Here is a 14,744-nt window from a genome sequence, read left to right as displayed (position 1 = left end):
TACAGCGCAAAGCTCTGCCATTCCAGGGCAGCACAATCTGCGACCTGCAAAGTTGTGGAACTTTGCAGGTCATATTCTCTATGAAAAAACACTTGTTTTGCGGCGGGATTGCGGCAATTCAACTTAGGCTATAATGCTGAACAAGATTAAATTAAGAAAAAACATGGTAAAAAATGGGACTTCAGAGTCTCTTTAACTCTCTATGCTGTGATCCCCTCCTTGAATATGAGTTGATACAGTTTTGATTCTCACAACTGTGCTCATTCATGCCTTAAAGAGACTCTGAAGCCATTTTAAAGACTAGTTTTTACCTCTTATTCAGCTTAAGGATGATGGTGAGTGCAAAAGCGCCACATTCCCATGGCAGAATAAGGGAATTTATGACCCCCAAATCCTAGGGCAAAAATCCACGCCTTTCAAAGTTGTGGATTTTGCTGCCCGGGGAGGCAGAGCTTAGCGCTGTAGCTCTGCCTCCATTCGCGTTAATCCACTGCTGATTGCCGCCTCTCTCCACCCCTCTCAGTGAAAGAAGACTGAGAGGGGTGGGGAGAGGCGGTGATCAATGGGGATTAACACAAGTAGAAGCAGAGCTACAGCTCTAAGCTCTGCCTCTACCAGGAAGCGCTCCCCGTTTTTTTGCCCCGGGGATTTGGGGGTTATAAAACCCTTGTTCTGCCATGGGAATGCGGCATTTTAGCAATAGTCATCATCTTTAAGCTAAATAAGAGGTTAAAACTAGTTTTTAAAATGGCTTCAGACTCTCTTTAAGTGTACATATAGTGAAAAAATATGAGGTTTCTTGCTGGGTCACCTAAAGTAGACTAGCGCCAGTTATAGGCACTATCATGATTATCTGGGTGATACATTATGGCTGTTGTATAGCCGAAAAGCTGCATCAGTTCATTGTAGTAGGGGGTTGATTTGTCTTACTAGAGCGGGCCTCAAATGTAACAAAATCCACCGCCGTCCCACCCTGGAGGTGGGGTGAGGCAGCTTCCTCAGGTGAAAGTGTGGAGGGCGGTGCCAGCTTGGCGGTGGGTGGCGGTGCACCGAACTGGAGGGGGTAGCAGCCAGGAAGGGGGAGGAGCTGGCACAGTGGTCGGGAGGGGGGTCAGACCCCCCCTCACCTGGGGCTCCCCCATCCATGCTCCCTCTCCAGCTATTTGCCCAGCATTACCGTCAGCAGCAAGCGGGGAAGCAAGGACTCACCTCCCTCCAGTCCAGGCGTTGTGTTCTACCGATTGTGCCACTTCCTGCAATGCCGCCCACTGTACTTCCGCAGTGGAATGCAATGCCTGGACCGGGAGGAGGTGAGTCATTGCTTTCCCACTGGCTGCTGATGGTAATGCTGGGCAAATAGCAGGAGTGGGAGTGCGGATGGGGGAGCCCCAGGTGAGGGAGGGTGGGGTCTGACCCCTCTCCCCACCGCTGTGCCCACTGTCCCCCCTTCCTGGCTGCTACCCCCTCCAGGCTACCTATACTTGGAGCAATTATACTACCTATCCCCAGTCCTCACAAGTTTGCCTCAGGTGGCAAAAAGCTTTGAACCAGCCCTAACAAAATCAAATACTATCACAACTGGAAGCTTAAAGCACAGTGCTTACTTCACTATCTTACATCACAGAGATATGTTTGCAAAACTACAAATGTTAATCCCATGATGTAATATTCTTGTGTTGTTTTTTTTTTTTATCTTTATTAGCGCCATTGGATAGCTCAAATCCAAATGGTCTGGCGTGTCGGTCCTGCTTCTCTACTGGCTCTGCTGTCTGGTGCGATACTACAGATACCATACAATGTACTGGAGATGAAAATATGTGTATTTCTCAGACTGTAAAAATAACAGGTAAATATAACAGAGTAGATTGAAGTGGTTCATCATATCAGCTAAAGTACCTTCTCCGACTGGGGTATGGGGTGTAACTGCAAATCACTGGACCCCCCTGCAAAACTTTTAATCGGGCCCCCCACACACACACTATCACAGCAGTTATCATGCGAACTGCCGCATGCAAAGGTTTGCGCATGAACAGCGTTACTTCGCGTGATAAGCAAAGGTTTGCGCGCAATCATGTGCGCGTGTCACATGAAAAGTGCATATGATCGCGCGCAAACCTTCGCTTATCACGCAACGTAACAGCGTTCACGCGCAAACCTTTGTACGTGGCAGCTCGCATGATAACTGCTGTGATAGCAGTTATCACACTTCAGTGAATCGAGCCCATGGTGTGCAGAAAACGCATACAGGAAACTGACAGACGAGTGTGCTTCCAGCCTCAGCTAATTACACTCACTGGGCTTGGTTCACAAAGCAGTGATAACTGTTGGCTGTGAGAAATTGCTTTGTGCGTGTTGTAGCGCGTTTTCACGTGAAAAACGTTTTTCAAGTGTAAAAATGGTTATCGTGCGAAAAAACTTGCATTTGCGCATTAATGCACATTTTTCACACATTTTTCACACATTAACGGTCTGCGTTCGCGCTATAACAGGAATTTGTCACGCAAACGCAGACCATTAACGTGCAAAAAATTTGCATTAACGTGCGAATGCAAATTTTTGCGCACGATAACCATTTTCACGCTAATTTTCGCATGAAGCAATTTTCACAGCGTGATAACAGTTACCACTGCTTTGTGAATCAAGCCCACTCTGTCCATCTCTAATGGAGCAGAACTGGCACTGCAGACTTCTCCAGCATCACTACAGTACAGAGCTCTTGGGGAGGGGTAGAGAGGTTGGGGGCTGGACGCTGCACACAACACCCTGCTGCACACTGAATAGGGACTGTCTACAAATCTTTCTTTACAAAACTTTGCATGATTCCTTATCAGTGGCTGAGCAGATGCAGTCATTAGAACGATTGTGCAAAGAGCAGAACGCTTTTTTTCTCTCCATGCCATTTGGTGTCAGTCTCTCAGGACAAGGAAAATAAACTTCTCCCCCATGGAGCCCCCTGCAGCTTCTGCTCCCCCACAGTTGCATTTCTTGCAGGACCTATTGTTATGCCCCTGCTGGGGTACCACCTCTATCTCATTGTCTCTGGACTGATCTTTAAATGGAAATCCCACATTTATGATGAAATTGTAATATATGTAGGTGATGCCGGCAACAACAAATACACAAAAATCATTTTAATAACATGTGTAGCTAATATCGAAATGGTGCATGTGGTATTACAGAATAGGACAATTGTAATGAACAGTTTTCATCAACATTTCGGTTGTGGCTTGACAGGACTGGTAACTGAGGCTTGAAACTCAGTTTAAAGTTGTCTGAAAGGTGGCCGACAATGGCACAGCCACAGACACTTTTTCTTTCAAGCATTTCAGGATTATAACAAGCTTGGGTATCAGCATGGGTAGTCTGGCTGTGACTGCTGCTATCTGAAAAGGCCAAAATACAGTTAGGCCAAAGAAATTTCCTAAACTGCCGCATAGGGGGCAGGTTCTAGGCTTGTTCCTACTCAGCGCCTACATATATCTCATCTTAACTCTCAATAGAAATTGGTAAGGGGTACTAAAGTACCCCTTACCAATTTCCACAGAGAGTTAAATTGTCAATGGATACTTTACCCATTTCACCTGGGGAGGGCCTGGCATCTGGTATTTCCCAGATGCCACCATGAACCTCCCCAGGGCCTACATTCACAGGTGTGGGGATAGTTACTCTCACTCTCCTACTGGGCGCCAGAGGTATGGATAAGTCCCTTGTCCAAGAATTGAACAGGGGCTCAGGGGGGAGGGGGGGGGGGGCCCACGTGGTCTTGGCTCTGCATTCTGGCTATGGAAGCCTGCATAGGTGACAAGGAGTTAATGAGGCTTGGAAGGGGGGAACCCAAGCTGTTCATTTTCTTAAAATGTATAACGTGTGTCATAGTATAAACTCGTCTATAAGCTGAATGTTTAAGCACAAAAAAATGTGCTAAAAAGTCCCCCCTCAGCTTATTTTTGAGTCAGATGTGCCTCCATCGCTGCAACATGGTGACTGCAGCAGTGCAGTAAAAGACTGACCTGTGCAGCATTGTGCAGCATTGCACATGCAGCATTTTCAGTGTCTGGTGTAACTTGAAAGGAATTAGGAGAGTGTCTGTGGGAGAAAGGGTGCATGAGTGGACAGAGCCGGTGGCATTGTTAGTGCCGGTGCAATAATCATGGATTCTTTTGTGCCTCAAGTACTCGCTGTGTCTCAAGACACCACTAGATGGCATCACATTTGCAGAATACCATTCAGAAATCGGAATTATGAGGCTAGATTTAGAATCCAGGCAGAATCAGAAATTGGCAATTTTGACCATGCCTAGTTGCAGCTGAAAACGTTCACAATCTTAAAAGACACATTATATAGCGAATTAAACTTTGAATGTGAAACTGCGGCAACCATCGGTCACCCACATAAAAAAATGGGATTAGGCCATGCCATGGCTCCGACCAACTAATACTTATTAAAGCAGCAGGGTCAGCCATACTATGCCAGGAAAAAAAAAGTGTGTATACCGGTATATATATTGATGACTACTTTGACTACTTGCTTCCCTTACACAACAGAGGTATTGTACTATCTGGTTTGATTTTAGTGAATTTTATTTATTAAGTAGATAAAGAGAATTCTGTTCCTGGCATTTGCCATTTTTTGTTCCCTCTGAACTGAAGCCAATCCTAATGCAATTTCCTCCCTTACTCTTTTTTCTCCTCCTCCAATCTGCTGTGTCGTGGCTATCTTGCTTGTATACACGTGTGAGCACAGCATCAGATTTCAGCTTCAGTCTGTCACACTGAACTGTGCTCAGCCCAATCACTGAGCAGCCGGAATGTGGGAGGGGAGATGCTCCCTTCTTTGGTGATGGCGATAATTGAGCCAGGCTGACTGTGAGATAAGCAAAGAAGAAAGGGAAGAGTCAGCACTACAGCATTCGTCTGCGTGGTAGGGGAGAATGGCAGTGCCCGCAGCCTCCAAATCCTCTGACACTGCCTCTGTAGAAGCGCATTTACAGCGCAAAACAGTCAAAAGGCAAATCTGTGCCCAGCACCCACCATTAGCACACAGCCTCCACAACAATGGTATGTTTACTGTATTTTTTTACTTGTTGGAAAATGTATAACCACACTTTGGATTAAAGACAGCCTGCAGCAGTGCCGACTCTCCTCTTCTTTCCTTCCTTACCAATTGACTGTGAGATACGATTTATTACAGCAGAAACATTTCTGAATACATTGGAGAGCTTGCACTGCAGGGTGCGGTTCCAGGCTGCACAAAGAACACAGAGCAGTGGGTACATAGAATTTGATTTTGTGGCTAACAATCCCGCAATCTGGTCAATGACATCACTCTAAGAAAAAAATATTGAAATGTATCTGTTCGGGAATGGCTCCAGTTGGTAGTTTTTGTTTCAGTACTTTCAACTATTTCTTAAAGAGAACCTGAACTGAAAATAAAAAGTCAAAATAACCATACACAGGTCATACTACCTCCTGTGTAGTCTACTCCTCAATCTCTTTCTCCTCTCCTGCGTCCCATTGTCCACTGTGACCAATGAAATTCTTCTTCCTCCATTTTAAGTGGCCATTACCCCATAACCGCTTCCTGGTCAGCACACTGTTAAACTGTTATATCGCCCACTAGAGCCATAGGTAAACATGGACATTACCTTGCACATTCAGTTGTAACTGGCTGCCGCTGATATACAGTGGCTTGCAAAAGTATTCGGCCCTCTTGAAGTTTTCCACATTTTGTCACATTACTGCCACAAACATGAATCAATTTTATTGGAATTCCACGTGAAAGACCAATACAAAGTGGTGTACACGTGAGAAGTGGAACAAAAATCATACATGATTCCAAACATTTAAAAAAAAAAAATAACTGCAAAGTGGGGTGTGCATAATTATTCAGCCCCCTTTGGTCTGAGTGCAGTCAGTTGCCCATAGACATTGCCTGATGAGTGCTAATGACTAAATAGAGTGCACCTGTGTGTAATCTAATGTCAGTACAAATACAGCTGCTCTGTGACGGCCTCAGAGGTAGTCTAAGAGAATATTGGAAGCAACAACACCATGAAGTCCAAAGAACACACCAAAGAGGTCAGGGATAAAGTTATTGAGAAATTTAAAGCAGGCTTAGGCTACAAAAAGATTTCCAAAGCCTTGAACATCCCACGGAGCACTGTTCAAGCGATCATTCAGAAATGGAAGGAGTATGGCACAGCTGTAAACCTACCAAGACAAGACCGTCCACCTAAACTCACAGGCTGAACAAGGAGAGCGCTGATTAGAAATGCAGTCAATAGGCCCATGGTGAGTCTGGACAAGCTGCAGAGATCTACAGCTCAGGTGGGGGAATCTATCCATAGGACAACTATTAGTCATGCTGTAAGGAAACGCGGAAAGGCCGCCATCTCTCGAGGTGAGGCGGCTGTTTCCGCGTCCAGCATGGCGTTACATCGCGGAAAAACCGCCGCATGCCGCATAGGCAGTGCGGCGGAATCCGCTTTGGTAACGGCGGAATCCGCATCAGAGGCGGCCCCCGCATTAGATACATTGCATGACAGTACTGGTGTGGCTGGGACTGATAGTCCACCAAGATTCAGACTTACACGCGCGCGAGCACAGAGGCAGAGTTTAAATAGCAGTTAGAAGGGTGTCGGCTGACCAGCTGGGTCAGCTGACAAATTCCACTGCTCTCATTGGACCAGCAATTAGGGAGGTCCTGGAAAGGTCCTAGAGTATATATACTGCTGGTTGTTCACTTGCTCTTTGTCTGGCGTGCGATCACATATGTGGGAGCACCCAGATCCGTAGTCAGATCTGCAAGTGTGCCGGGACCAGCTGGAGCTGTAATCCTACACTTAGCTAGATTCTGTTGATAGCTAAAGTACTAGTTTGATTGTGATTATCTGTTATGACTTTTGCCTGCCTTGACTACCCTTCTGAACTCTTATCTTGTACCTCGATATTTCTGATACTCTGTTGCCGAACCCCGGCTCGCTCCTTGACTCTGCTTCTGCCTCCTGATTTTGTACCCCGATATATCTGATACCCCGTTGCTGAACCCTGCCTGTACTTTGACTCCGCCTTTGCCTCCTGATCTTGTACTTTATCTGTCCGTGTGTGTACGACCTGGCTTGTCCGACCTCGAGAACCGACCTTACTGTTAGAGGCGGTTCCTCGCTCTGTTAGTAATCCTTCCTCCTGAAGGTTACTTCCAGTCTGTCCTTCCTACTGTCAGTCTGACTCCTCCCGTCTTGGAGAGCTCAGGTCTGCGGAAGGAATCTGTGCAGTACCCCTTGCTGCACTGAGGCCTAGTCCTCTAAGTGTTACTGTTACACCAAACACTACACTCTACTCAGGTGAACAGAGGTTAGCTAGTATATCGGATTATCAGTGATACTGTAGATCACGTATAATCTGGTATACATCTGTATTCCCAGTGATTCTGCAGATCACTGGTAATCAGATCCCTCTGTGCTTCACCGATCGTTACAGAACGCCAGACCAAATACAAAATGGACGCAAACACTGATTGTCTGGGTGTACTTGCCTCTTCGGTGGACAACATCAATCAAGTACTGGGCACCCACATAACTCTTATTGATGCCCTATCAGGGTCTGTACAAACCCTCCAGACATCAGTGGATCATGTGCGATCCTCTCCTAGCTCTGACATACGTATGCCTGTCCCTGAAAGCTTTTCCGCCACAGATCTGACTTCCGGAATTTTAGGAGTAGAGTATTGTCCTATTTTGAGTTGAGACCCCAATCTTCGGGTACTGAGACCCAGAGGGTCACGTTTATTAAAACTTTGTTGTCCGGCGACTCCCAGTCATGGGCATATAGCCTGCCCACCGGAGACAAAGCGCTTACCTCTGTAGAGGAATTCTTTAAGGCTATGGCAGTAATTTATGACGATCCAGACCTTGCCTCGACTTCTGAGCGGAAGCTCAAGCTATTGCGTCAAGGCGAAGGTCCGGTCGAAGATTACGCGGCCGAGTTTAGGAGGTGGTCAGTTACGGCCAGGTGGGACACTCATGCCCTGTTAGATTGTTTCTTGTCAGGGCTGTCCGATGAGGTCTCTGACATGATGTTAAGTCAGCCCGAACCCAGAACAGTCGATGAGGCCATCTCAGCGGCCATCCGGATCGACCGCAGGCTGGGCTACCAAAGGCAGACCAGGGGTAGTTCCCGTGTCAGAAGGGTGTCTTACACCACAGCCCCAGTGATTCCACCTCCTACTGTTTTGTCTTCTCCGGTCTTGCTTCCATCCGAGCCGATACAGATTGGTCGGTCAAAATTGACCCAGGTGGAGTGAAGACGGAGAATGACCGAACAGCTGTGTCTGTATTGCGCTGAAGGGGGGCATATAGTACGAAACTGCCCTAATAAGCCGGGAAAACGCTACCGCCTGGGAGTGGTAGGGGGTAACACCCTGGGCGTCCGACTTTTACCCTTAGAAGAAAAACGGTTGCTTCTTCCCTGCACCATTACGTGGGAAGATAAAACCGAGGTCACGGAAGCCTTTATCGATTCAGGCTCCACGGCAAATTTTATGGATTTTGAGTTTGCTAAGAAATTGGGTATTCCACTAACACCTGTACAACCACCCATCCAGGTTACGGCAGTGGATGACTCTCTCCTGCAAGGGAGTCACCCACTGTCTCAGACACCAGAGGTGGGAGTCACCATAGGGGTTCTGCACTGGGAAAAATTACAATTCTTTGTGTTGCATATGTCTACTTCCACCATTATACTCGGCATGCCGTGGTTGCACCTTCATTCTCCACACATCGATTGGGCCACCGGCCAACTAGTTTCTTGGTCAGCACGCTGCTTTCAGCAATGTTTAGGGAAGGTGACACTGGGCCAAACCAGGGTTCATGTACAAGGGGTACCTGAGCAATATTTAGAATATTCTGATGTGTTCTGTCCCAAGGCAGCAGACAAATTACCCCCACATCGCTCTTTTGATTGCCCCATTGATATCCGTTCTGGTTGTATGCCTCCTCGGGGTCATCTGTACAATTTATCTGGGCCAGAAAAGTTGGCCATGCAAGAATATATCCGTGAGAATTTGGCCAAGGGTTTCATTCGTCCGTCCCGATCGCCTGCTGGAGCAGGTTTCTTTTTCGTTAAAAAGAAAGACGGGGGCCTGCGGCCCTGTATCGATTACCAGGGACTGAATAAAATCACGGTAAAGAACCGATATCCGTTACCCCTGATAGACGATTTATTTACGCAGGTCACAGACGCCAAGATCTTCTCAAAACTGGATTTACGGGGCGCGTACAACCTGGTACGCATAAGAAAGGGTGATGAGTGGAAAACGGCCTTTAACACGCCAGACGGGCATTACGAGTACCTAGTGATGCCCTTTGGGTTATGTAATGCCCCGGCCGTTTTCCAGGAACTCATCAACGAGGTCTTCAGAGAGGTGTTGGGGAGATTCGTGCTGGTCTATCTAGACGATATACTTATTTTCTCCAACAACCTCTCTGAGCACAGGACGCATGTGAAATTTGTACTCTGCAAACTAAGACAAAACTCGTTATACGCTAAACTTGAGAAATGTATTTTCGAAGTAACATCTGTCGCCTTTCTGGGTTATATTATTTCCACTATGGGCCTGTGTATGGATCCCGCCAAAGTCTCTGCTGTGTTAGAGTGGCCCCAACCCGTGGGGTTAAAATCTTTACAGCGGTTCTTAGGCTTCGCGAACTATTACAGAAGGTTCATAAAGGGGTATTCCACGGTCATTTCACCCCTCACCAGTCTTACAAAAAAAGGGGCAGATACTAACCACTGGACTCCAGAAGCTCTACGAGCATTCTCCACTCTGAAAGACTTGTTTTGCTCAGCACCCATTCTGAGGCACGTTGACACTTCTTACCCCTTTATTGTTGAGGTGGACGCCTCAGAGGTCGGGGTAGGGGCTGTGCTGTCTCAGCGATCAGGGTTGCAGGGAAGATTACATCCCTGTGGCTATTTCTCTCGTAGGTTCTCTCCGGCAGAGAGAAACTACGATATAGGCAACAGAGAGCTCCTTGCCATTAAACTTGCCTTTGAGGAGTGGCGTCATTGGCTGGAAGGAGCAGAGCATATGATTACGGTATACACCGATCACAAAAACCTGGAATACATCGAGGGGGCTAAGAGGTTAAGTCCCCGTCAGGCTCGATGGTCGTTATTTTTTTCGAGGTTCAGGTTCCTGATTACATACACCCCGGGCAGCAAGAACGTTAAGGCAGATGCTCTGTCCAGATGCTTTGAGCCAGAGACAGCCCAGCCTCCTGCCCCAGAGTCCATTATCCCACAGAGGCTAGTGTTAGCGGCAGCTGAGACTTGGGAGGACTGGACAGAGACCCTGAGGCCTTTTCAGCAGGATGTCCCCGAAGGAAAACCTGAAGGGGTGATGTTTGTACCCCTACCCTTTCGTCTCCGCACTTTGCAGATGTTTCATTCTCACAAGAATGCGGGACACCCTGGGGCATCTAGAACTCAGAATCTAGTATCCAGGTGTGCTTGGTGGCCTTCTTTAGCAGCAGACTGCAAGGAGTTCGTTAGGGAGTGTGCAGTTTGCGCTAAGAGTAAACCCTCCCGGCTGGCACCTGTGGGTACCTTGCAGCCTTTACCCACCCCGAGTGAGCCATGGACTCATTTGTCCATGGATTTTGTGGGCGAACTTCCCAAGTCAGAAGGTATGTCGGTCATTTGGGTGGTAGTCGACCGCTTCAGTAAAATGGCCCATTTCGTGCCCTTGAAAGGACTCCCCTCGGCCCAGGAATTGGCCGACTTGTTTATTACACATGTCTTCCGGCTGCACGGCATTCCGGAGAACATAGTGTCGGATCGGGGAGTCCAGTTCGTTTCTAGATTCTGGAGGGCATTCTGCCAACAAATGGGCATGAAGCTGTCATTTTCATCGGGCTACCACCCACAGACCAATGGGCAAACGGAGAGAATCAACCAGTCATTGGAGCAATTTTTGAGGTGCTACGTTGCGGAGACGCAGAGCGACTGGGTTAAATTTCTGCCCTTCGCGGAGTTCGCACAAAATAATTTGAAAAGCTCTTCCACCGGATTCTCTCCGTTCCAGGTTGTGTCTGGAAAATTGCCCAAGTTCTCACCATTTCCAGTGGCCTCCACCCCGTTTCCAGCTCTGGAGGCCTGGCAGAGGTCTTTTAAAGACATTTGGCACACGGTGAGAGATAGTTTACAAAAGGCGTTTTTGAGTCAGAAGGGTCAAGCTGACAAAAAACGCTCAGTGGAGTGGAGGTTCCGACCAGGGGACTTGGTCTGGGTATCCACACGTTACTTGACCCTGAGACAACCTTCTGACAAACTTGGTCCCAGGTTCGTGGGTCCATTCCCGGTTGCTAGGAAGATCAATGAGGTCACATATACCGTTGATCTTCCCAACAGCATGCGGGGAGTGAGGTCCTTCCACGTATCACTTCTTAAACCCACAGTCCAGGTGGGTCCCACTCCTCCTCCTCCTGTGTTAGTAGATGCCCAACCTGAATGTGAAGTGGAAAAGATTTTAGATTCCCGCACGGTACAAAACTCGGTTCAGTACCTGGTACATTGGAAAGGGTACGGCATTGAGGAGAGACAATGGGTACCGGGTTCACGCATGCATGCAGACGAGTTAAGAAGGGAGTTTCATACCTTACATCCCGAGAAACCTGGTAGGAGTTGTCCGGAGTCCACTCCCCGGGGGGGGGGGGGGGGGGGGGTACTGTAAGGAAACGCGGAAAGGCCGCCGTCTCTCGAGGTGAGGCGGCTGTTTCCGCGTTCAGCATGGCGTTACAACGCGGAAAGACCGCCGCATGCCGCATAGGCAGTGCGGCGGAATCCGCTTTGGTAACGGCGGAATCCGCATCAGAGGCGGCCCCCGCATTAGATACATTGCATGACAGTACTGGTGTGGCTGGGACTGATAGTCCACCAAGATTCAGACTTACACGCGCGCGAGCACAGAGGCAGAGTTTAAATAGCAGTTAGAAGGGTGTCGGCTGACCAGCTGGGTCAGCTGACAAATTCCACTGCTCTCATTGGACCAGCAATTAGGGAGGTCCTGGAAAGGTCCTAGAGTATATATACTGCTGGTTGTTCACTTGCTCTTTGTCTGGCGTGCCATCACATATGTGGGAGCACCCAGATCCGTAGTCAGATCCGCAAGTGTGCCGGGACCAGCTGGAGCTGTAATCCTACACTTAGCTAGATTCTGTTGATAGCTAAAGTACTAGTTTGATTGTGATTATCTGTTATGACTTTTGCCTGCCTTGACTACCCTTCTGAACTCTGATCTTGTACCTCGATATTTCTGATACTCTGTTGCCGAACCCCGGCTCGCTCCTTGACTCTGCTTCTGCCTCCTGATTTTGTACCCCGATATATCTGATACCCCGTTGCTGAACCCTGCCTGTACTTTGACTCCGCCTTTGCCTCCTGATCTTGTACTTTATCTGTCCGTGTGTGTACGACCTGGCTTGTCCGACCTCGAGAACCGACCTTACTGTTAGAGGCGGTTCCTCGCTCTGTTAGTAATCCTTCCTCCTGAAGGTTACTTCCAGTCTGTCCTTCCTACTGTCAGTCTGACTCCTCCCGTCTTGGAGAGCTCAGGTCTGCGGAAGGAATCTGTGCAGTACCCCTTGCTGCACTGAGGCCTAGTCCTCTAAGTGTTACTGTTACACCAAACACTACACTCTACTCAGGTGAACAGAGATTAGCTAGTATATCGGATTATCAGTGATACTGCAGATCACGTATAATCTGGTATACATCTGTATTCCCAGTGATTCTGCAGATCACTGGTAATCAGATCCTCTCTGTGCTTCACCGATCGTTACACATGCACTGCACAAAGTTGGCCTTTATGGAAGAGTGGCAAGAAGAAAGCCATTGTTAACGGAAAAGCATAAGAAGTCCCATTTGCAGTTTGCCACAAGCCATGTGGGGGACACAGCAAACATGTGGAAGAAGGTGCTCTGGTCAGATGAGACCAAAATGGAACTTTTTGTCCAAAATGCAAAATGCTACGTGTGGCGGAAAGCTAACATTGCACATCACTCTTAACACACCATCCCCACTGTCAAATATGGTGGTGGCAGCATTATGCTCTGGGGGTGCTTCTCTTCAGCAGGGACAGGGAAGCTGGTCAGAGATGATGGGAAGATGGATGGAGCCAAATACAGGGCAATCTTGGAAGAAAACCTATTGGCGTCTGCAAAAGACTTGAGACAGGGCGGAGGTTCACCTTCCAGCAGGACAATGACCCTAAATATAAAGCCAGGGCAACAATGGAATGGTTTGAAACAAAACATATCCATGTGTTAGAATAGCCCAGTCAAAGTCCAGATCTAAATCCAATGGAGAATCTGTGGCAAGATCTGAAAACTGCTTTTCACAAACGCTGTCTATCTAATCTGACTGAGCTGGAGCAGTTTTGCAAAGAAGAATGGGCAAGGATTTCAGTCTCTAGATGTACAAAGCTGGTAGAGACATACCCTAAAAGACTGGCAGCTGTAATTTTAGCAAAAGGTGGTTCTACAAAGTATTGACTCAGGGGGCTGAATAATTACGCACACCCCACTTTGCAGTTATTTATTTGTAAAAAAATGTTTGGAATCCTGTATAATTTTCGTACCACTTCTCACATATACACCACTTTGTGTTGGTCTTTTACGTGGAATTCCAATAAAATTGATTTATGTTTGTGGCAGTAATGTGACAAAATGTGGAAAACTTCAAAGGGGGCCGAATACTTTTGCAAGCCACTGTATAACTGACAGCAACTGGTATATTTCAGTTCTGACAAAATATTGTCAGAACTGGAAGGGATCACTGTAAGAAGAAAATAGTGAGCTTCAGAGTGGAACTGATGGCGAGGTTAGTATGTAATATTCATTTGCAGCTACATCATGTGTTTATTTTAAATAATTTTCCTCACTTCAGGTTCCCTTTAAAATTGTTAATTCTCTCTTTTTGCACCATCTCTCTTTCTCTCTCTCTTTCATTTTTTATAGGATCTGCATCAGTATCTACAGTCTTTCGTGGTTGTGCTACAAAAAGTATCTGCGATATTGGCAATCAACATGCCAGCAGTAACGGACTATCTACAGATGTTAAGATCATCTGCACCAGTGGAAGCCCAGCCCTCCGATATGCCTTCTATCTCCCAGCCTTGACTGGTCTTCTGCTGCTTAAATTCTTTTTCTAATACACTTAAAAAGACCACACACAAAAAGAGGCAACAACAAAACATTTATTTTGGAATGGATTTTGTTTTATTTTTTATTTTTAGCTCAACAAATCAACTGCTTGAATTTAAAGGATAGCCAGATTCAGAGGAGCTTAGGGGCCACTGGTGTAACTATAGGGGAGGCAGCCGCTTATGGCCGTTTTGGGGGGGCAGGAGGGGTCGCAGCATGAGGGGAGAGCTTTGCACACCAGCAGGTAGGGGGGACAGTCCCCCCCCCCCCCCTCACTCACCTCGGGCTCTCCCCTCTGCGCTCCCCTCCTGCATCTATCTAAGTGTCAGCAGCGGCGGTAGCAGCAGCTATAATTACCTCCATTAACCACAGAGGTCGCCGACCTGCAAGGGCTTCACCTTACTTCCTGTTAAAACAGGAAGTAATGTGAAGCCCTTGCAGATCGGAGACCTCCGGTGGTGAATGGAGGCATTTATAGCTGCCGCCACTGCTGCTGACACTTAAATAGATGCAGGAGGGGAGCGCAGAGGGGAGAGCCCGAGGT

General features: G+C 47.5%; 1 protein-coding gene across 1 annotated transcript in view; it reads left to right on the top strand.

Annotated features, from left to right (window-relative positions):
- The window catches only part of LOC137522943 (phospholipase A2 inhibitor 25 kDa subunit-like), a 29,245-nt gene extending 14,977 nt beyond the window's left edge, over window positions 1-14,268 (top strand). Inside the window, exons 4-5 of the mRNA XM_068243102.1 lie at window positions 1,703-1,846; window positions 14,015-14,268. Coding sequence (XP_068099203.1) covers window positions 1,703-1,846; window positions 14,015-14,208 — 338 coding nt within the window. The 3' untranslated portion in view covers window positions 14,209-14,268. The remainder of the gene's footprint in view (window positions 1-1,702; window positions 1,847-14,014) is intronic.
- Window positions 14,269-14,744: the final 476 nt, after the last annotated feature.

This window comes from Hyperolius riggenbachi, chromosome 6, assembly GCF_040937935.1.
Source record: "Hyperolius riggenbachi isolate aHypRig1 chromosome 6, aHypRig1.pri, whole genome shotgun sequence".
NCBI lineage: Eukaryota > Metazoa > Chordata > Amphibia > Anura > Hyperoliidae > Hyperolius > Hyperolius riggenbachi.
The sequence above is the reverse complement of the archived record's forward strand: the minus strand, read 5'-3'. Positions and strand labels throughout refer to the sequence as shown.